Below are 24,130 nucleotides of genomic sequence, written 5' to 3'. Positions count from 1 at the left end.
TTGTGTCTATTTTGTAAAACATTTATAAAACTGCATGTATTCTCATCCCAAAAATATTAGATTTTAAAAGTGGGACTATAACTCACTTTCACGGATTTTTTACTTCGTCGGAAATAAGACTTGGCCACGGGTCGATTCACGAACCTATAACAAATATATACATACATATCAAAGTATGATCGAAACATATTCACAACATATTTTATTACATTTTAACGATTTAAATTTGTTAAGTTAACAGTCCAACGTTAGTAGTCCACAATTAGTTGTCCACAGTTAGTAGTACAGAAATAAATCAATATTTATTATCTCGAATAAATCCACGACCCAGTGTATACAAGTCTCAGACTCGATCACAACTCAAGGTATATATATTATTTTGGAATCAACCTCAACCCTGTATAGCTAACTCGAGCATTACCGCATATAGAGTGTCTATAGTTTTTTCAAATAATATATATAGATGACGTCGATATGATATGTCAAAACATTGTATACGTGTCTATAGTCTATCAAGATTACATAATATATGTTAGAATACATGTATAATACATTATAAGTTAGTTAAGTTATGGTTAGTATAGATTTGTTATAAAATTTTCGTAGCTAAAACTAGTAATTTTAACCAATTTTGTTTTACCCATAATTTCTTTGTTATAAATCCGTTTTGAGTGAATCAAGTTGCTATAGTTTCATAATGAACTAAAATTTATGAAACTAAACAGAAAAAGTATAAGTTTTTAGTCAGAAATACAGGTTACAAGTCGTTTTTGAAAGAGGTAGTCATTTTCGTCGAAAGAACGACATCTTGATGACCATTTTGAAAAACATACATCCACTTTGAGTTTAACCATGATTTTTGGATATAGTATCATGTTCATATGAAATATTATTTTTCCAGAAAACAAACTTCAAATTCAAAGATTAAGATAGTTTTTATTTTTCCAACCCAAAACAGCCCCCGGTTTTACTACAACGGCGTATGTCCGGTTTTACTGTGTTCTTCGTGTTTCCATGTTGTAAATCATTAAGTTAGCATATCATATAGATATAGAACATGTGTTTAGTTGATTTTAAAAGTTAAGTTAGAAGGATTAACTTTGTTTGCGAACAAGTTTAGAATTAACTAAACTATGTTCTAGTGATTACAAGTTTAAATCTTCGAATAAGATAGTTATATATATGAATCGAATGATGTTATGAACATCATTACTACCTCAAATTTAGTAGATAAACCTACTGGAAATGACAAGAAATGATCTAGAGCTTCAAAAGATCTTGGATGGCTTGAAAGTTCTTGAAGTAGAATCATGACATAAAAACAAGTTCAAGTAAGATTTCTACTTGAATTAAGATAGTTATAGATATAGAAATCGAATCAAAGTTTGAATATGAATATTACCTTGAATTAGAAAGATAACCTACTGTAAATAACAAAGGTTTCTTGATCTTAGATGATTACTTGGAATAGATTTGAAAGCTTAGAAGTAGACTTGCAAACTTGAAAGTGTTCTTGAAGTGTTCTTGAGTAGTTATTTTGTAAGTTGTTTTATGTTTGGATTTATGAGCTAGATTGATGTAGATTTTGATGAAGATGATGAAGAACACTTAGAACAATATGAGAGAACTTGAGAGAGAGTAGTTTTATTTTATTAATTTTTAATAACAACAACATATAATACTTCAAATTATATTTCGAATTATTATTTATATATACATACACACATATCTATTTACAATTAATTGTTCGTGAATCGTCGAGAGCAGTCGAAGGTCAATTGAATATATGAAACAGTTCAAAAACTTTGAGACTCAACATTACAGACTTTGCTTATCGTGTCGGAATCATATAAAGATTAAGTTTAAATTTGATCGGAAATTTTCGGGTTGTCACAATATTAATATTAATATTAATATTAATATTATTATACGCTTTGTACTTCATATATCTTTTTCTCAATTTTAACTACTTATATACTAAAAGGCGTGGCCTTTTTCGTTATTTCAGTTATATCGGATTTTCGTTTTGAGTTTGCGTTCACATTACAAACGGTCCCTCAACTTCGGCTATATTTACGCAATGGTCCCTCAAGTTTACAATTATTCAGGGGTAAAAAGTGTAAATATGTAATTTTATTAAAATAAAAGAAACTAATTACACCCGAATTTTTCCGAGACCACCGTTCAACTCGAAAAAATCTTGCGAACCCAACGGGACTAACTATACGCGAAACGGACACTTTTTAAAAAACGCTAAACACAACGACAGCCCGTATCTTTCTGTTCGCCACGAGTTAAATTTTTCCGATAGCACCGTTACACTCGAAAAAATTTATTGAACAAAACAAAACTAACTACGTTCGAAACGGATACTTTTTAAAAAACGCTTAACACAACGACATCCATAACGGCACTTAACACATGTGCTGTGTTCCCCTCTGTAAATACACAACGCTACGTTAAATATGAATACGCAGGCCGAAAGCCCCTACCGCAACGCGCGGGCCGGTTCGGACTAGTTTTAACTAACACAGGACTCACATGTGTATCCACTATCCAGTACTCCGTAATATTTACTACAGTGTTTCAATTAATACAAGTCTTTTTTCGTCAAAAACATATATATATATATATATATATATATATATATATATATATATATATATATATATATATATATATATATATATATATATATATATATATATATATATATATATATATAGGGTGAGGATCCATGGAGAACCAAAGGTAGTAGAGAACTCATGGAACTCGTGCAGATTCAGTAAATCTGCTGCAGATTCACATTTTTTTTTTTCAGATTTTTTTTTCTGTGCAGAATTTTTTTTTTCTTTTTTTTTTTGCAGATTGACGATTTTTTCCAGTTTTTTTTTTTTTACAGATCGACTTTTTTCTTTTTTTTATGCAGATTGAGTCAATCTGCGTTTTTTTTTTGCAGTTTTTTTTTTTTTGCAGATCGACTTTTTTCTGTGCAGATTGACTTTTTTTGTGTGCAGATTGACGTTTTTTTGCAGGATTTTTTTTTGCAGATTCACTTTTTTTTCTGTGCAGATTTACTGTTTTTTTTTTTGCAGATATTTTTTTTTTTTTTTTTTTTTGCAGATTCTAATTTTTTTTCATAGATTGAAGCTCAATCTCCACATAGATTGAAGTTCAATCTATGAGTTCTATGGGTTCTCTACATACTCTAGTTCTCTAGGGATCCTTTCACTATATATATATATATATATATATATATATATATATATATATATATATATATATATATATATATATATATATATATATATATATATATATATATTACTCCGAAGCCTTTTATAGGAAAATAAAAAAATTAAGTAAATTAAGTTTCAAATTGAAACAGGGATTCCCTATCCCAATGGCTAGGACTCGATACCCAATACCTATATTGTCTTCTCTCTCTTGACTAACATAATGAAGTTGGTTTTTTTATAATTACCCTATATATATGTCTTCAACTAAAATTGACTACTTCACATTTCACTTCCATATATATATGCTAAAATGCACATATATCAAAACTATGGGAAATGACATATTTTACTTGTGTCTAGAAATAATGATTGAGAGTGAGATTTACAAATCCTTATAAGGTGTTGGTTTTAGTCAAAGAAATCCTACTATTTTAGGTAAAAAAATCTCACAAATGATCTTTTTTATGATGAGATTCTATGGAATGCAAAGGAAAATAACGCTTTTGTGAATCAGTAGTGTCGAGGGAAAAAAATTTTATAATTATAACAATTAATTCTTTAAATAACGCTATACATCTTTAACAAAATATTATTCTCTCCCATATTAATAATTAAAAAATAAAAATAGAGTTTAAAAATCTCATCATTACAGTGTATTTTTTCTTTAATTTATAATTTTACTTTTTTTTGTCTTATATGCAAGGGTTAAGTGCATGAAGAAATTTACTTTATTATTTTTATATTTATGAAATTGAATTATTAATTTAAAACAGTTCAAAAAGAAATAATGCTCTGTCAAAATGAGACGGACTAGTAACTAATAGCAACTATTTTTCTAAATTTTACATGAAACTGGTATCTTTGTATCAAAATAGTGCTGTATAGTACCAGATATACGTTAAAGATAAAAACTATAGGTTTGAGAAATTAAGCTTTTTACTTTTTCTTTTATCTAAAATATTGTATTTTTATTTTATTTTGAGTTTTAAAAGTCTTGTTATCATTAACAGAAGCATATTTAAAAAAAAAAAAAAAAGATAAATAAAAAAAAAAGAAAAAAAAATAAAAATCCTCTATAACACTTTGTACATTCTTATAACGAAAAGTTTTTGAAAATTAGTTATTGAAGGCATTTAGTTTGCGTAAAGCCCAACCCATTCTAAAATATGTTTTATCGACTCTTTCAAATATCTTAAATTTATTACTCTAAGAACTGGGCTAATATGACTACTTTGTAGAGTACTCAGCGTAGCTTTAGTACCTCCATCTCTTTTTTCCTCTATACATTGAAAGTCATAATAGAGATATGTTAATTTCAAACTTCTAATCTACACCATTGCATCATAAAAATTACCACAACCTACCCCTAAACTACACCTTTGATTGAATTATAACTCTTAAGTCTGCACTAAACACAATTATTCCTGCAATACCCCTAAAATAACATGCAGCATCAACACAAAACAAAACATACATACATACATCGCTAAGACCACTCCCAACAATGAAATGCTTCTTAAAAAAGACTGAGTGACACATCAGCGCTACCTCATTACTTCTTCAAAATAACTGAAAAAGACTTAATCCTACCAACAATCACATACCTTTTCAAAAAAGACCGGGACCCACTCATGACTCATTATTCAAATTAAAAAACTAATTATTTAAAAGAAAAATATTGCATTGAATAAAACTAAAAACACCACCGTTGGACCATAAAAAAACTTATTATTGATATTATAAAGTTTTAAAAGTTATAAAAAATTTATTTTTTGAAATTATTCAAGTTGAAAATTCTTTAAAAACTAACGCTAAACGAATATTTTTTGTTGTTTTTAAATGTTGAAATGGGTCATCAAGGGTAAAACAAAAATTAGTGGAGTTACTTTTGCACATGGGCCCCATTCAAACACCGTCTTTTAGGTTCATTAGTTTGACGAATTTGGTTAAATTCTTAAGAACGACGTAAAATGACGAGGTTATACCTGTGGTGTCATTTGATATCATAAAGTGACAGGTGCAAATGACTAAACCATTGGTTGCGGTCTAAGAACCAAACAAATTGAAAACCTCACCTTTAATCGACGGCTTCCAGACACAAGTTTCACAAATCGTTCCAAAAGATACTACGGAGTAGATAACAGCGTGGTAGGGCACTACAAAAAAACTGACTTTATAGGCCCCAAAAGGGTCCTAAAAAGTCCATTCTTAAGATTTTTGGCCTGACCTTCAAACCAGTAGACGTATTATACTCGTATAACTCATAATAATCCGTAATATCCATCAATTTTACATTTTATGTCAAAGCGACGTTACACAAGTCAGTTAACAAATACGGAGTACTTTGTTTGAATATTTGCAGTTCTTAAACTCTTTTGATACCTGATGTTGTTTTCGTTGAGGAATAATTTAATATCTTCATTTATTTATTGTTACAAGTTTGATCGTTATTCATTCAGGTACTTATCTATAATTCCTTTTTGTTATTTTGTACTGTATGATTCAATTCTTTAAGAGTTTAATTTTTAGTTTTATATGTAACTAGATTTAAGAGCCCGTGCGTTGCACGGGAACTCTTTCGCAAATAATCTTGATTCTTAAATGATATAGTAATTAACGATATTATACAGAAAGTGTCACGAGTATTTTAATGGGTGAATTCCTTAAGTATGGTTTTTTTACACAAAACACATAACCAAGAGTTGGATAACATAAAGCTTGTTTTAGTCATTACACATACATTAAGGAAAGCAAATAGAACATGTTCATTGTTTATTTCTGCATATAAAGTGAAAAGTGCATTAGAGCAATTTATACATAGATATAGCTATAATACAATCATCATCCATTACTGTTAGTCTATCTTTAAGAACCAAAATTACTAAAATCATTAGTGTTGGAACCAATATGAATGAATGCAGTTATGCAGTTATTATTGAACGTTCAATTGTTCATATATATAATGTCGTCCTGTTACTATTGAAGAAAATGTGAAAATGTAACATCAATGTATAGATATGAATGATCACCTTGATTGTAAGTATTGAAACACATATAGTGGAGTGAATATCTATATTCATTGAACCAAATCAAGAAATTAATACAAATATTTATTTCTAAAACAACCCTTGTACATGAAGTAAATGTTAAAAGATGATAATAATGAAACATATGATGATGTATATACATAAGGTACATCAGAGTTACAGATGTACACTTAAGTGACACAAATATGGGATATACAGTTGTGGGTGTACAACCTCCACTTTTTATTCCCATGATCAAGGTTGTAAAAGACGTGAGTCGGGGACGCATCAATCATGCCTAAAAAATGACGCGTCGGACGCAACAGGGGATGCAACGTGGACGCAACGGGTGTTGACTCACGTTGACTTTTTAAAATAGTTTTATTAAATATGTATTTATATATAATATTATATATATCGAATCTTAAAATATAAATTATGTTTACAATAAACATGAACAATCAATTATTAACAAAATTACAAAAAAAAAAATCGAAACTTTAATATTGATACTGATTAGCTGTATGATACAATTAGAATAACCAAATCCTTCATTATTGATAGTATTTGTACTGAAACCAAATGTATTGAATAAATCTGTATCGTAAATTCGTAAACGCTATGAATACATTTATATTCAAATCACAACGAAAACATCTAAATATACTCGTCTAGAAATGAACTTGTCTCGGTCGCTTTATTCAATAGTTGACTTAAGTTATAATCACAGTTAATCATTTAAACTCTATCCCCTTCTTTTAGTTAAGTCCGACTTTAATCTTCACCCCTGTTAACATTAACACGGTAGTTCATTAGTCCATCATTCATATAGGTAAATATTATAAGCCCATGTATTTCTGCTGTAAGCCTTATTTTCACTTTGTGCGAAAATGTTCAATATATTGCAGCTTTCTGCCAAAAAATTATTCATATTGGTGAATATTATAAAAATCAAAAAAAACATATTAGCCATAGTAATTCTCCCTATTTGATAGCAGACATGTTGCTTTCAACTTTTCAAGGTGGACCAAGCACCAACTATTTAACAATATGTTAAATCAATAACATAACCAAAACAACACCTTAAATATAAATAAGCTTGGATCCATCCAGCTTTCATGCAGATTTTTTTTTTTTTACTTGATCACAGTTTACCGATACATGAAAAGCTAATGAGATTTCAAACACCATAAGCACACTCAGCTACAGTTCATTTTTGTTACAACTTATATCGCGCTTATGATTATTTAAGATAAATTAATCACTGTCAAAATGCACATCCAAAACCCATAAAGTAAGGCTACAAGACATAAAGAAGTATGATCGGACCTAACCTCCTGACAAATTTATTATCTATTTTCCCTGGGATTCCAATTCACTGTACTGAAAGAGAAATCCTAGACTTACATAAATTTTACTAAATATTTCTTACACGATGAGGCGTCACCAATAAGATTAGGAGTGATAAAACAGTGTGAGAAAAGTTAAACAATAACATAATGACAAGTCATTTTGTAAAACCTTTTTGTAAGCATAGAATTTCTCGTCCTGAAAACCGACACATCAGTCTATAAACCCAGCTACAGAACATCGGTTACAATAACAGGCTGAAGTAACACCAACTTGATTGGTGGGACCATTGTGCGCCCAACTACTTGGGTTCAACATCCTAGTCCGACCCGCACAACCCATTTAAAAGATGGCCTGTTTCGACTTACGCAACATTTCGACACAAATCCGTTTCAACTCAGTATTCAAAGGCAATCATGGGGAAAGAGGTCGTGACACATCGTTCTCACTTTCCATGCCATTATTGATATAAATGTTATTAAATAAAGTAAACTTTTTACATTATGCATTGTATTATATACCTACACATATCTCATTCCCCATATCCCAGGACTATCAACCCATGTGCACTATTATCCATAGATTCTATTATTAGTTGATTATCATAATATAGTACCAAACATTTATGTAGTGTAGCAATAATTTTACACAAATTAGCATGCATACAGAATTATGTACAATATCAATAACTCACCAAGGTAATGAATAGAAGCTTGGAATCCTTCATCTTTGTAATCCATGGCAATCGTCAACACAGGTCCAAAGAGAAGACCTAATCATCGAAATTAAGATAACAATGCTGAAGATAGTAAGTATCAACAAAAATATATAATCATAACATTTGAGATACCATTTTTAGGACATCCAATGTGACTGCATACTGAATGTTCTCAATAGAAGCAAGAACAACATTACTCTCAGATTCAATCTTCTTTTCATCTACACCCAGTCTGAACTGCAATAACAAATATCAAAATTAAGATGATATATTAGAAAACTAAAAACAAATACAATCCTTCATATATGTTAATACTAATTGTTCAATCCAATCTAAACATCAAAAGAAATAGTAAAGCAAACAATGAAATGAATACCTATTTAGCATTACCTTGACTTGACCCGTTTGGACTAATATTAATGGCCACCTATTTAGCCTAATATTATTCAACCGATTATCTCGGCACATTAATGACTAACTATGTAGCATATAAGCATTAATCCAGTGGTTAAAATGAGCCCTTAAATTGGTAACAATACATATAAACTTGTTTGAATGAGCCCATATTGCCACCTCTATAAGTAACTGATTTTTTATAAAATCCTTCTCTATGAAAGATAAACAGGCAAACTATTACTGTACTACTGCGTACTATATGACATATTATAATGTATAAATTATAAGTAGAAAAGCATAAATAAGAGTAGTAAATCAATAGAAATATATATTTTAAGGATAAGGAAGCTGTGATTACTTATTACCAAGCAAGATGTATCTTTTACTCATCAGTCAAGATTGTTGGGTCAGACCTTCATGTGACATATGCTTAGCCTCTGAAATACCAACCACAACTAATTTGGAGGCCTAATAAAAATGAAACCATTATGTTAAGCAGAGATGATATTAGGGAAACTGGGTTTATTGTTCATTGGAAACAAACCTAAAGAAGACACTCTGCAAATATAGAGATCGTGAAATGGAAGTTATAAACTCTCCGTATACACTTCCTGCATCAGTTTCCTTATCGGAACCATTACAACTGCCCTCTAGACAGAATAGATAATCAATACTCGTTTATGTTAAACCAATGAGGCAAACTTAAAATCATAAGTAACAAAAACAAATTACCCTGTACATCACAACTAAGTTTACAACACTTGAAGCGAAGTTTCAAAACAAAAGAGTTTGACAATAAATTTAAATAACAATTAATGATAAAAAAAATCAGCTAATATGATCCAATATATCAGGAATCGATATGAAGTATTCTTTTACATACCTGCTGGTAATTAATCCAACTTCCCAAAATATTAACTGAAACTTGAGCATTTCATCAAGAGCATATGTCTAGTTGAACAAACAAAGCAAAATACGCATTTGATTCATAAACTTCTTGCAACATGAGAGTTCAGCCAACATATGTGTAGCTTGGTTCCAAAGCACGGTTAAGTAGTCCTCTAATACCCAAACACCCATCAACATTAACAATAGTCAACGCTACAATCTTAAGCAATCGGAAAATACGCAAATAACGATAACATTAATCACGATAAAAAAACTGATTACTAATATCAAACTTACCTGTTTAAGCACTGATGGATTTTACAACTAAATCCGACAAACAGCGTAGATAAAACAAAACCTAACCACAAAAAGTTCAAAATTTTAAGCAATCATGTTTGATATTAGGGAATGATAATTAAACACTATAACGTCCACATAAAATCAACAATAAAAAAAAAGCAATGAAAAGGATGAGCAATAAAACAGATTAAAAAAATATATTTTACGAACCTTCAATACACAAATTCATAAGATCATTTCATCGAACACCTTGTGAGCATCAAAATAATAAATGTCAGATGTTACTCAATATCATGTGACTAAAAAAATATTTAAATCATATGATAATAAAACTAACATCAACAATCTTACTTTCATATGAGGTATGATATATCATCTATGTTGATTCCAGCAGATTCACCATAAAATATAAAAGCACAGACATAAATTCAACCAACATTCAGCTTCAGTGACCCTAATATCATAAAATTCATCAAACCACCGAATATTAGATTGGTTGTGATGTATGTCGTTGTCGATTAAACCCTCACCAAAATTAGCGTATATCAAGTAAACACGGGTAACAATACCTTGGTAAGACAAAAAAATTTATCTCCTTACATTTTGAACTATACAATTTACCATCATCAGATTCTTGACCACCAGCATCTATATACATAATGGATCAGATTCTACACCATAATAAACACTGATAAGAAAAACTTTTCAAATGGATCAGTTTTGAATTAAATATATATATCAGGTATGAATTAAACAAAAGAACTAAATAATAGATGAACATACCTTGCATCAGTTATGTCTTGTATTAACGATGATGTAATCAAAAAATGGCTGTAAATCCAAAAGTGATGTAGACCGTTTCAAATCATACCTAATTATTTACAATAAGCATGATATTATTGTGGCATTTTAATAGATGAAACATAAAAATGACTGTGTTTGGTTTACGGATTAAACCAACAATAAATCGAAGAACATAAATTATAAATCGATGCAAAAAAACTGAGTACGTACCTGATTCTATGATCTTTATTGAAGGTTCAATAACTGATGGATCCGACTTAATAAAGAGAACATGTTGGTTGATTAATATGAAAACTGATTGTTATATCAAGTATAAAAACCTTAAGAATATTACCTTTAGCAGATTGTGTTGATCGGTGAATGGGTTTGACGGTTGATTGCACCTCCAATACGTAGGTGGTTTATCTCACATATGTAAAAACAGACTGTGGGTGTGTAAACACAAGGATCAATACACATAAGATTCTAGATCATAGATGATGCATACAGAGTATAGTATAGATTGAAGGGGTGGTGATTTTGTGGTGTATCTTAGATCTGATTTTCGGAACCCTAATTAAGAATTTGTGGAATACCAACTGATTCAAAGGGATTTTTTTTCACGGCGTAAATATACAGGACATGTGTAATTATGATTATTACTATTAATCAAGATTAATTAGTAAAATAACACGTCATTAAGCTAATTAGAGCATTAAGGAGGAAATGACACGGTGGATTTATCTTCATCTTCATGATTTATAAATTATAAAGTGTAAATAAATATTAATTAATTTATATCATGTGTAGTTTCTTCTATATAGTTGTAATCTGTATATTTTACTTTATAATTACTAATAATATAGAGATATAAAGATTTGTAAAAAGAAAACTACCATCCGATGAAGAAAGACCATCAAGTGCAAATGCTTTTAACAGATTTTCAACATCTAGTTCTACCCCTTCAATGCCAAACAAAATTGATATAAACGATCTTCCTTGGATCCTGAAGCTAGGAATTTTTTTTTAGCCTGTGACCCTAATCAAAGAGACGATATCAGAAGACTTTATTGTGCAAAGAGGACCTCGTCAATCACCTGGTCATTTGTTCCTGACCAAAGAGGTAGACCCCAAAGATAGACGTTTTGTAGTAACTTGGTTTGATGAATCTCGTTGATTAGAGTATAGAGTAAAGGTAGACAAGGCGTATTGTTCGTGGTGTTAACTATTTAGAGATCAAGCTAGAAAACAATTTGAGAGTGATGCATTTGTGATCGATGGTTTTCGTAATTGGAACAAAAAAGATAGATTTTATGTTCATGAGGGTGACGCTAATAGTTCACATAATAGAGCACATAAAAATGTAAAGATATAATGAAGCCAAAACAATCAATAGCCTTGTTTTTCATAGGCCATCTGATTTCGAGAAGCAAAAGTATCGAATTCTGTTACAAGGCAGTTTGATATTGATAAGCAAGGGTGACATTGACACCTTTGATTTTGTGTTCTCTTAGCACTTGATGTTGCACGTTTTAGGGCTCACAAATGTGTTGTCATGAGCTCTTCAAAGAAATGATCAAAATACCCTAGAAGCGGTTTCATTGGTACAAGGAACGAAAATGTAACCGGAAAGCTTTTAGGTATAGTAGCCTTGAAATGTAATGTACGTCATACATGACTACTCTTGGTTTATTCATTTTTCAACAGGAACTAAGCTGTTAAAGTACCAAAGTTTGGACCGAAACTGTACATTTGCATATTAACATGAGGTAATCAAAGAAACATTACATAACTGGCGATCGATAGATGAAAAGGACAAACAAAAATACAATCAAACCAAAAGCCCTGCAAGGATCAGAAGCAGTAAACGAGTTCCATCACTAAACAAAGAGCAAAAGCTAAATAAACCCGATAAATAAACCTATCAGCCATGATAAATAAGCTCAATAAACACCCGTGAATAAGCCTTCATTTTAAAAAGTCAAAAAGATTACAAACAAACTTCTTTTGAAATAATTATTTTGTTTTAACTGCATTTGCAGTTTGACAAAAGATTAATAATGAGTTGAAGATAACAAATTTACAATGACCTTATCTGGGAGCATTTTGTAAGCTCTAGTTTATGGTGGTTGTTAATGTCAATATCATTTCTATTTACATTCAATATAGAAGATCCTCCTTCTACTTTCTCTATTAAAAGCTTCAGTATTGGAACATATGACAGTGTTCTTTGTGACCCAACCATAATCAGCTTTTTCTGCACCCAATTAACAAACAACACGTAAACGTTTCATCTTTTATAAGAACACAAACAATCAGAATGACATGTGCATTTCTAACCTTGGCGCGAGTAAGAGCCACGTTGATCCTATGCCAGTCTCCTAGCAATGATGATTTGCAGTTCTTTGGATTGTTGCTTGAACGTACAAACGACACCAATATGCAATCTTTGTCCCTTCCCTGCATGGTAGCACGCATTAATCAGACTAGACTATGTTGTTTTGTGTTTCGATTGAGAAGATGGAAAACATTAATATAAAGGTATTACCTGGTATTTATCAATGGTATGTATCTCCACTGATTTTGAAACATATTGTTTAATGAGGTTGGCCTGAGCGTTGTAAGGAGTTATAACACCTATATCTTCTCCCCGAATGCCTTGACACGTCATTTTATCAGTTATCTGGAAAAAAATAACCAGGGAAAATACAAATGGTATCAAAAAATTAGATCAAATTGCATGTAATATTAATTATCAGTTTAGTTGGAGCAGATATGTAACTAAATTCAACACATAATCCAGCAATGAGATGCAAAATCTGTTCATATAACTTTACAGACCAACTATTGCAACTTAGTGCCAAAATATTAGAAATCCGAATTTAAGTATAAAATGAATCTTCAAAATAGCAAAATAGTATTAGTCCAATACAAGTTTCAATGGCTTTTGTTTTGCATAAGCTTCAACGGTTGATCCGGTTAACTATTAAAGCTTATTGGTGCCTTTTAGTTGAAAAAAATTGGTTTACTTTTCAAAACATGTATTCATCAAGTGGACCTTTTAAATGTCACACAGAATAATTGAGGAAAAAAAAAAAGTACCTCGGTTATTATGTATGCTTCAAGTGGATTATTTACCGTCTTGCAATCTTTAACCTCTAAACCCGGTAAAAGATCTGTGACATAAAATTATTGTAAAAAAACAAGTAATCTTGATAAGAATTCAATGATAGGATAACATACAAACCTGTATTAACGAACAATACATGTCTGAGTGGATCCAAAACCTAATATGATTAACAAAGAATATATGATATTTATTATTATTATTATTATTATTATAATTAATATAACAAAAAAAGGTTGAGCATGATGTAATAAATAGTCTTGCTATTAATGTGAATGGCCTAAAGATAATTACCTTTTTTAGCCACAAGGGCAAAGATGTTGAACATGTATACTCAAGTTTTGCATTTGCTACATCAAGAGAACCACAACGTAATCTATTACCATATATCAAAGCATTCGATAGCTCCATAATGGGTGCACACATACGGTACTGAAATGTTAAAATATAACAGTTAAACATAATTCTTAATTTTAATGTAACATAAAGACTAACTAAATATACACCTGGCTTTGCAAAGCTGAAATCGCCTGTGGATGTGCTTCTGAAAGCCTGCAAAAGAGACTCACGCCCATTCCATTTTCCCTAGCTTCGGTACTCTAAAATTGAGAAAATTACAATGTCAAAAAAATTAAAATAAAAAAAAATTAAAATAAGAGATTTAAAAAGTACCTGCACAAGCGGAGGTAATTGATAATGATCTCCAACAAGTACAAACATTGATGCAAACATCAAGGGTCCCAATGAGACCTAGAAGAAAAAAAAACATGTTTCGGGTATTTCTTGTTTTTAAAAAGTTTTAAAAAAAAAATTGAGGAAGAAAGAATTATGTACAGGAAGTGTGATCTGTCCGGCTTCATCCATAATGCAAACGTCAAATTTCTTGTTAGAAAGCAGTGGGCTAGTTATCCCTAGGCATGTTACTGCAACTACTTTGGCTTCGTCTAGCTTCAACTTAACGTCTTTGGTGCTTTGCATATCAGCGGCTGTGAATATTTTATAATATAAATATAAATCAATTCAATATATATGATAAAACTGATAAAGAAATATAGGTTGTCTTAATTAAATCCTGAAGCAAATAAATCAAACCATTGATACAATGCCCACGAATTTCCTCGTGCACAGCCTCCTCTCGACCAATACGTAGAAAATCAATGCCCTGATGTGTAGTACATGATTCAGTTCAGTCCATAAAAAAAAAAATATAGTTTAATGCAGACTAAAATGATAAACATCATAATCATAATATATAGTTGCCTTTTGCCTTAATTTGATGAAATTGAATAACCAATGTCAACATCTGCCCATTTATTTATGAATGGGTGAATTTGGTTTATACTTGAGCTCAAGTGCCTCAATTTAATAATATGCAGCTAACTGGAGTGGGGCAAACGCGTTGAAAACGGCCAAAAGTCTATTGTTAATGAACACAAGCATACAACCTCTAAAACATATTAATTTAACGATACAAATTGCAATCTGATGTTTTTTCATCACAATTAACACGTAAACAAATTTTTTAAAATCAAAACAAACTGCTTGCAGAACAGCCAGACATGACCCGTTATGCCCCATACCAAAAAAACCGATTTTAACCTGACCCATTAGCCAACTGCTCAATAAGGCCATCTTGGGACATCTAACATAAACCAAACAAATATGATAGCTTATAATCCAGATGAAAATATATTAAATTGTAGACAATACCTTGCATTTTAATTTGATAAGCAAATTATCAACAGCAGAGTTTGTGTATGATGTCAGCAAAATAGAAGAACCTCTCATTAATAATGCTTTTACAGCATGGACCATAGTTGATGTTTTTCCGGTACCAGGCATTCCTAGAATAAGTGTATAATCCTTAGCAGTAAGTATCTGGAAAAAAAAGCATAATGATCTCAATAAGTAAACAACCAAAAATAAATGAAATTGAAACGAAAAATACGATACTAACCTTTAGTATTGCTTTGCGTTGATCGTTATTTAAAGTCTTCTCTGACCAAATGTATGATACAGCAGGATCTTGACTGAATATACAACCACCATCATATCGAGGAGCCTACATAATATATTTAATAAACCTAATTACAAAAGGTAAAAATGAAAGATAATATGAAAATTCAGGTGTCTAATATGATCCATTAGCATATGAGCGGGTTAATTCGGGTTATATTTTTGTCTCCAATGGGTCAAACTCCACAAAAATTCAGGCTTACATGAAGGTCCACAATCATCCTTCGAAGGTGGGAACTCCTATCATCTTGTAAAAACATTTGAATGAGGTTAAACCTGGAAAATAGATATTTGTAAATCAACTTACACAAAATGTGATTTATAAGATAATGTAAACATTCATATGTGAAAATAGCAATAAGAATCAATAACTACCTCATTGTAGCAAATGATGCAGTAAACTCATCTTTATCTATCCGCCAAACCTCTTTACGAAGATCATCGATGATTCTAGAAGGACTACTCCCTGGAAGCCTTAAGCGCTTTGAAAATGACACCTGTAAAAGCAATTGAATCGCAGTTTCTAACTTTTTGTGATACCATGAGAAAAAATACATTGCAAAATAGCAACTTTATCTGTTGTTAGTGTTCTTTGATAGAAAGTGGTAAAATGGGTGGTTTGGGTAACAAGTTAAGCAGGGTATTTTTGTATGAACTGGCTTGGGATAACCCGAATAACTTTTGGGTTCAAATAGTATTGGTTTATATTTAAAACAAGAAAAACAGTAAATCAACCATGATTAACAAGTACATCATTTTCATTTCAATAATAACTTGGTTTTTTTTTAACATAAACTAGTTGAAAAGTTTTATGCTTTAATATACACTTTGGGCCATTTTTAGTCTGCTTGATCCATTTCAGTAGTATAAGTTGAAAAGTTTACCTGTTTAGAGAATTAGAGATTTAACATAACTTGCAACAACTCATAACCTATTCTATAAACTATTTAAATAATGAGTTACCATAACATTAATGCGAGTGAGGTCCATTATGACACCTCTTCCAACCACAAGACGAGCAGGATCAGTACTCAAGATCTAAGAATATGTAAGATGAAATTATATCATTAATCATAAATTCATAAATTAGGTAATAAAAGAAACAACTAACGTCTGACTTTATAAACTTAATCAACCAATGATTATGGTCAAAGATTACCACATAATCTCCAATTTTAAGTGAGCTTTCCAAATCCCTTCCCGAAGATGAAGGATCTGAATCATCCCCATCGTGAACTTGGCGTATAAATCGATAAACAAACCGATTGCTTTGAGTGACATTTTTTTGTGGAGCTTGATCTGATGTGTCAATAGTAATGGAAGATAAACAAGTACTCGAGTTTGGATTCTTCAAACTATTTGAACTCCACATTTCTTTTTTAACACTCTGCGGATGACAAAACACACATAAAAAAGGAAAAATAATATAAAACAAAAGTGAAGTTAATTACAATATACAAGTTTAGTTTGCATTTTTTTACCTCCAATTCATTTGCTTCTAAATCAATCAACCTTTCCCATTTTTTAAGAAAGATACAATGATCAGTTGTTATGTGATCTACAAGAGAATTGTAAACATCTCCTAATCCACTGCCTTCCATGCTTCCATTGTGTGCCTTCAACATATAACACATCAGATACAGTTATCTTAGGTCAAAATTTTGACCTTTTTAATTATTATTCGGTCAAACGAGTCAAATAAAATATAGCTTAAAGGGGAAGTAGCTGTACGAGTGTTGATCATTCATTATTATGATAACAATATAATATATGTATGCTCCATCCGCTAAATTCTAAAACTTATTGTGTAATGAAAGCTTTGATGTTGGCACATTGTTTTTAAAGAACAGAATGTACCTTATGATAGACGGTGCAAGCATTTAGATGCCGGCAACTTTTGCACATATTTGGGACCTGAAACAATTTTACCAGGTTTTTACATCATAATAAAATACTGAAGGTGGTATTTTAACAGGTCCAGGCCAGTCAGGTAACATTTTGACTTTTTAACATATAACTATAACTATATGGATAATATCAACCATCCAGGCATAGCCTGGGTGGCCACCAGGACTTCCAATGAAGCAAGAGGTCACGGGTTCGATTCCCTTCAAGGCAAATACCTTGGGGCGAGCTCCATTTAGTGACTGATTGACTAGAGGATGTTTTGCCTGGTAGCGGTGGAGGTCTGGCTTGCCGTTTACCCGGGGTTTACCAACTAGAGGGGAGCCATTATGGCTCGTCGCTAGGGGGTTCCTCGTAAAAAAAAAAAAAAAAAAAAAAAAATTTATGGATAATATCAAACTTGGTAGATACACCTTAGGCATCTTTCAATATATTCCACCCAAACACTGTTAATTTCAAAAAAAACTCCTTGTAAATGTTCATAGTTGCCACCTTTAAAAAAAATTAAAAAAAAAAATAAAAATAAAAAAAAAGAAACCTGCAACATCGGTGGAAGCTGCTGTGTCATTGATGCCTTCAAAATATCGCTTGCAAGTTCATTACGCCGCATAATTAGCCCAACCAAGTCAGACCGTTGAACAGTAACTCCCTGAGTCTGATCCGTGTGAAGATAATATAACAGACCATTATCTATTTTCCTTTTGTATCTGCAAAAAAGGAGGAAATAAAAAGATTAGTAAAAAGAGAATAAAAAAGAATTTTGTGGAGTTGCATTTACGGTAGAAATATGATTTTAGAACACCTTTCAGACATAAGAAGGGTGTACAACTTCACTTGGGCATTATGTTCCATGGCTGCCTGCGTCATGGAAAAATTCAAGTAATTTAATAAAAATGGTTTAAAGAATATTATAAATAAGGTCAATTGAACATAAGTACCTGCCCATTGGTTGCTTTTCCGGTTTTGAACTCTAAAGGCATAATATAATCATTGGTGTCATTAGCAATTTTTAAATGCAAAGATGCATCTATAACTCCTTTCAACCCGTATTTTGGAGCCCATGCCATCTCTTCAATATCAATAACCTAATTATCATTGCAAATCCCAACAGACATGGTTAGGCAACTAACGTTCGTAAGTATTATAAGAAAAAATCATTAATATATATATAGTCAGGCAACCAATGAGACCGCATGAGATTACTACCTCGGATACCTTCACCTTCTTAAGGCCATCACTAGAGCCAAAATCAACATTAGCAGAAGGAACCTACACATTTTAATATTACAAGACATATATGCATGATAAGAACAATATCTATAAAACTATAAATATGAACACCAAGTATAATAAAAATAAATGGTAGAATTAGGACTACAATCAAAACCCAAAAATGAATTAAGAACTTATTGAGATTGTTTACAGCTTTAGCACCTTTGAATCTCGATAGAGCAAGATCCAACTAAGTAAACGAGGAATTGCCTCAATCATGGTCTTGTGAATATCACCTTCATATACTGCAATCACCAGCATAAATAAAAAAGTTATGAAAATATACATTTCAATGCATACATTTTGTTACATACGATATTTTGATCTTTATTAGTTTCTAGAAAAAAAATAAGTTTTTATGACCTCCGCAGGCATAGAGACTCTCATAATTCTTCTGAAGCAAGACACTTGCATACTGCTCCAAAAAGTCTTTGGTTGGAGTTTCAGTTAAAAGTCCGGCCTATAAGAGATTGATAAGTACATTCAGCTTAACGTATAATGTAATGAATACAACCTGCCTTAACCACCCATTTTGCCACCTTCACCCATTTTGCCACCTCTTATATGAACTCCCTGAACATTGCAAGTATAGTGAACAAATGACCTGAAATAATTGGTGCAATAAAGTGCCAACTAATGCTGCTGATGATTGTTCATTGTTTTTCAACCTCTCATCTAAAACAGTGCGCCGTGGACAGCTGAAACTAGCAGCAACCTATCGGCATTTCAAATTGTTGATAAAAAATCATAAATAGCATATAATATATAAAATGACCATAACAAAAGAAAAAAATATTACTCTTGTTCCAGAAACCAATATATCCGGATGAACAATTAGAAAATTTTTGTCACGATTCACATCACATTTCCCCTCCTCATTGAATTCGCCTATTACATGTACCGTATCACCAGGTGCTATGACACTATATAACCTGAAATATATACAAACATACATGTTACATATACATATGATTAAAGATTGAATATATATACATTTATATTAAGGTTTGTTAATATTAACTTATATATAAATATATAATTGGCTTATAGGACGTTAAAGAAATAGATTCAGCAACTTACCAATCATCAGACAAATAGACCGTCCTCTCCTCTCCACATTGCTCATTTAGTAACCTTAACACCTGAGCATGTTATCCGATTATATCAAACTTAAAATGCATTGGAGTACAGGTTGCAACTTTTACCTCTTTACTTGTGTATACACCGAATTGGGTCATGTATTTTCTCAAATGGGTCAAATTAAAACTTAAAAATGAGAACGGGTCAAATGGGTGGAAAGTTATCCAAAGCTTATATGTATGCATACAACTTCTGTACTTTTACTTAAAACTTTAGATAATTCACATTAATCACATATTACTGAAAAAGTAAAAAAGTACAAGTATTTGTGGGAAATAACAACCTGACCCACTTTAATGCATAATAAAAATTAGTCATTTCAATTAACCAATTACCCAAGCAACCCATCTTGGCACCTCTTTACTAAAGTATAACTAGCATTTTTTTGTATTCAAAAACAAACCTTTGAAGAGCATTGAGAGCCATTTGAACCAACATACTGCTTATCTGATACCTACAAATAGAAAGATACTGCGTAATGAAACGCACCAGGCTTATATTATCAAATCAAAGATGATAAGTTAGTTAAACATACCTCAAACACAAGATATTTGACGCTGAGAGATTCTGTCTTGACCATTTCGGTAGAACCCATAACTGGTCCTTCAACCGAAACATCAGACCCAACAAATATTTCATTGCTGTGTTTATTTTTATATGAAGCTGATGAACTTCTGGGATTCGTAGATACTTGATCTTCAACAGAAAGTGCATCTTCTACTTGATCTAGAAGTTCAAGCAATGCCTAAAAATCAAAGCAAAAATAAGTGAAGAGACAGTCCAAATGCAATGAATTTCATTAGAGGTGGCAATTTCAATCCATTTATTTATATATGAGTCAATTCGGGTTGTGGTTTATCTCTATGTTAAATAACTTAATTTAGCTTAGAAGAAAATGTATTTTTAATCCAAAAGCATTCATGGTTTATATAAGAAGTTGAATGTTTCGGTTCAACCAGATTCATCCCATTTCGACTGGTTACTTAACCCGCCCAAACCACCCATACTACCACCTCTAGTTTCTGGCAAAACAGAAGACTGAAGGTACCTTTTTGTGTTGCCTTGAACCCAACTGAGCTGATTCTTCATTAGCATCAATGCTATCAGAAATCTGTATTCAATCACAAAACATGTCAAAAAACAAAACCATAAAAGATGCTAAAAAGGGGATGGGAAAATGATAAAGAATGATATAGAATACCTTATCATTAGCTTTTTCACTGTTACCACACAAAATCATATCTTGATGAAGATTGCGTTTTTCCAAGTTGATCCCCTTCAAAAACTTCAATGAATTTTCAGCAGCTTTCGATGAGGGAGAAGATAGCAATGTATCTATCTTGAGTGTCGAACATGAAGAAAGCTGTATTTCAAGCAATGACAATAACTCAAAACTTTGTATGTATATTAGGTGATAATCAATTGATAACACTAAAAAACATGATGCATGCCTTGTTCTCGGAACTTTGTTTGAATTTCATTATGTTAAATCGGGAAGATTCTCCTAAAACTTTTCGCCCTTCCACTAAATTCTTTGTTAATGCATGAAGTCGCTCGTTTACTGGCGAAATCCTCCATGTGATCTCATCACCACCATCATCCTGGCTTTGGTTTATCAACTAACATGATACAATTGATACCAAGTGAGCATGTCACGTCTCAAGCAAATTTCAATTTATAAAAAAAAAAAAAAAGAATTACAACCTTGAACATTGGTGGATTTTAATTTATAAATTTACCCTTCTGTAAATATAGTTAATTACGGAGTATGTGCTTCTCTACTTACACTTACTAGCATATGTTGTTAAAATATAAGCAATATCAAGCACCCCTGTAAATCTGAGATATAGACTCTATTGTTACTCATTCCTAAGAACAGGCATGGCAACAAATAATATAAAACTTGCAGCTAAAATTAAATAAACCTAAAATATAACTTACCATCCCAGGGGAAAACTTTATTCGTTTACGCGAAACAGATTTGCAGAACTCAGGTGAAACCTCTAATTGAATCCCACTATCGTCATCAACCATAACAACCGGTATTAAACCATCTTCAACAGGAGTACTTTGAGAACAATTTCTATTATTACTGACGTTTTTCTCATTCCTTGAATCCGAATTAATTCTAGGGTTTACATTTACCCCCAAATCAGAACTATCACTAGCTTGGTTACTAACTGCAGTTACATCAATACTACTAGTATTCGTACGGGTATCAGAAACCGGGGCGGATGTTTTTCCAGGATCCGATTCGACATTTGGGGAATGCGGTTTTGCAATTGATGGTGGTTTTTGTGAGTTTTGAGTGTGGCGTTCGAAGAAATGTTGGATACCGAATTTGGAGGGTTTTTGAGATGATTGTTGTTGTTGTTGGATTTGATTTTGTTTCTTTGATCCGCTGCAGCCGGCGGAGGCAGCGGTGGATTTCTTTCTCGGCGGCATTTTTTTGATGAAGATATGTGTGTGTTTCAGTGTGTGTATTATGTGAAAGGGAGAAGATGAAATGAGTGTGTGATACTTTGTTTCCCGCCAAAAAATGATTATTTGAGTGCTGATTTGGGGAGTGGGGGGAAATAAGTAAGCTTTGTTTGGATTTTTATTAAGACGGCCTATTTGTAGGCTCTAAGAACATCTCTGACCTTAGCGTGTTGGGCCTTGGGTGCACCGAACACGTCTTCAACACGCAACTAACGCGGCGTGCTGGGGTTGGCATGGTCGCGTGCTGGAATTCAACACGGAGCAAATTGAAGAGTGTTCAACTAATTTGATGATGTGTCCAGTTTTAATTGGTGAACAGCGGATATATTGTGATATATGAAAGAAAAAAATACTACACCCCTACCCATTAACAAGTCACTCAGCACACCACTCATTATCTACCAGTTTACCAGACGTCCATCAAACACCTCACCCCTCACCCAGTAACACGCCAACACGCCTAAAGATACGAGCCAAGGAGATCGATCTTGCCTCGTTTAAATTTTTAATAGTTCAAATTTGTTTCAGTTCGAGTGTGATATTTTAAGCTCGAGCTCGGCTCGTTCGATATATTTTAATTTGCATAAAATTATTTTTTATATTATATAATTTTACTCTAATTCCAATTTAATATTTTTTATTTGTGTAATTTTAATCCACTTATAATCATATTTAATGCTAATAAAATATTATTATTTTAACCGTTATTAATATATAGTAATTATATAATATGATATACTCAGGGCCGGTCCTGAGTGTTCTGTTGCCCGGGGTGAAAAGATCAAATAATGCCCCCTATTCTATTTATAAACAAGTGTTCGAAAGCTAATCGACTTATATAACTCATTTTCACGTTATTTTTTTTTAAATAAATCTAGTGTGACAATTTGAAGAGATAAACTACGATAAAAATGATGAGTTCGAGTCTAGTTAAAATCTTTATAGTGTCTTATTCTTTTTCATACGTGATTTAATCAATGCGTAAATTATAAAAGAAAAATATTAAGTTAATGTAACATGTGTCTAAATTATTAGAGTATTAGTTGATCAATCACGAAATATGTGTCTATAATTCTATTTTTCTTTTGTTTCAAAATAATTGTCTACCTTCAAAAAAGACAATCAACTTTACATTTTTATTCTTAAACATTTTCTAAAAAATTGACATCTTAAAAAGTTTCATTTTTATACTATATCAAAATTTGTTTGTGACACACCAATAAAATAGGACTTTCAAAAAACGACTTTTGTTTTTTGTAGAAATAATGAAATTAAAAAAAATATAAAAATTAAGTAGTACTATGAAGTATTACATTAAGAAATCAGTAAAATTATTTTATGAATTCACATTATTATGACACCTCTATTGCTAGACTAGAATTTCAAAATCCATACGTGATTGTACAATACGTTATATGTGACGCCCCGTACAAAACCATCGTGTACGATTCGTCAATAACAGGATCTTTACACGGTCAATTACTACATG

The 24,130-nt window shown here is 31.6% G+C and overlaps 1 protein-coding gene and 1 long non-coding RNA gene across 12 annotated transcripts; both read right to left on the bottom strand.

Annotated features, from left to right (window-relative positions):
* Positions 1-6,798: 6,798 nt before the first annotated feature.
* On the bottom strand, positions 6,799-11,435 carry LOC139897288 (uncharacterized). 11 transcript variants are annotated; one of them, XR_011776502.1, is made up of 13 exons: positions 11,056-11,432; positions 10,932-10,944; positions 10,701-10,788; positions 10,487-10,588; positions 10,269-10,371; positions 10,128-10,166; positions 9,915-9,975; positions 9,613-9,790; positions 9,274-9,379; positions 9,088-9,197; positions 8,466-8,570; positions 8,310-8,387; positions 6,799-7,052 (listed from the first exon to the last, which is right to left on the bottom strand). It is a non-coding gene; the product is annotated as an uncharacterized lncRNA (long non-coding RNA). The 11 variants fall into 11 exon arrangements; XR_011776506.1 differs by having other exon boundaries at positions 9,088-9,166; positions 10,932-11,435; XR_011776507.1 differs by having other exon boundaries at positions 9,095-9,166; positions 9,274-9,372; positions 10,932-11,435.
* A 1,335-nt stretch (positions 11,436-12,770) lies between these two features.
* On the bottom strand, positions 12,771-22,605 carry LOC139897287 (DNA replication ATP-dependent helicase/nuclease JHS1). Its single transcript, XM_071879982.1, has 34 exons — positions 22,362-22,605; positions 22,102-22,328; positions 21,612-21,779; positions 21,308-21,523; positions 21,209-21,271; positions 20,696-20,905; positions 20,564-20,614; positions 20,101-20,162; positions 19,820-19,952; positions 19,625-19,735; positions 19,384-19,480; positions 19,183-19,265; positions 18,955-19,017; positions 18,687-18,833; positions 18,551-18,606; positions 18,287-18,455; positions 17,701-17,757; positions 17,325-17,459; positions 17,003-17,230; positions 16,807-16,881; positions 16,219-16,340; positions 16,047-16,119; positions 15,785-15,889; positions 15,538-15,705; positions 14,920-14,989; positions 14,662-14,813; positions 14,500-14,577; positions 14,334-14,426; positions 14,122-14,259; positions 13,948-13,987; positions 13,803-13,876; positions 13,249-13,383; positions 13,041-13,160; positions 12,771-12,957 (listed from the first exon to the last, which is right to left on the bottom strand). The coding sequence occupies exons 1-34, from the start codon at positions 22,603-22,605 to the stop codon at positions 12,781-12,783; spliced, it is 4,140 nt and encodes a 1,379-aa protein (XP_071736083.1). The 3' UTR covers positions 12,771-12,780.
* Positions 22,606-24,130: the final 1,525 nt, after the last annotated feature.

The sequence above is a fragment of the Rutidosis leptorrhynchoides genome, chromosome 3 (genome assembly GCF_046630445.1).
Source record: "Rutidosis leptorrhynchoides isolate AG116_Rl617_1_P2 chromosome 3, CSIRO_AGI_Rlap_v1, whole genome shotgun sequence".
In the NCBI taxonomy this organism is placed as follows: Eukaryota; Viridiplantae; Streptophyta; class Magnoliopsida; order Asterales; family Asteraceae; genus Rutidosis; species Rutidosis leptorrhynchoides.
Note: the sequence above shows the minus strand (reverse complement) of the source record. Positions and strands in the feature narration are given on the sequence as shown.

Coding starts and splice junctions, on each gene's coding strand:
- LOC139897287 (XM_071879982.1), bottom strand. CDS start 22,605: ATGCCGCCGAGAAAGAAATCCACCGCTGCCTCCGCCGGCTGCAGCGGA. Junction 19,266..19,383: donor GAGTCTCTATGCCTGCGGAG/GTCATAAAAACT, acceptor TGGTGATTGCAG/TATATGAAGGTGATATTCAC. Junction 19,018..19,182: donor TGCTCTATCGAGATTCAAAG/GTGCTAAAGCTG, acceptor TAAAATGTGTAG/GTTCCTTCTGCTAATGTTGA.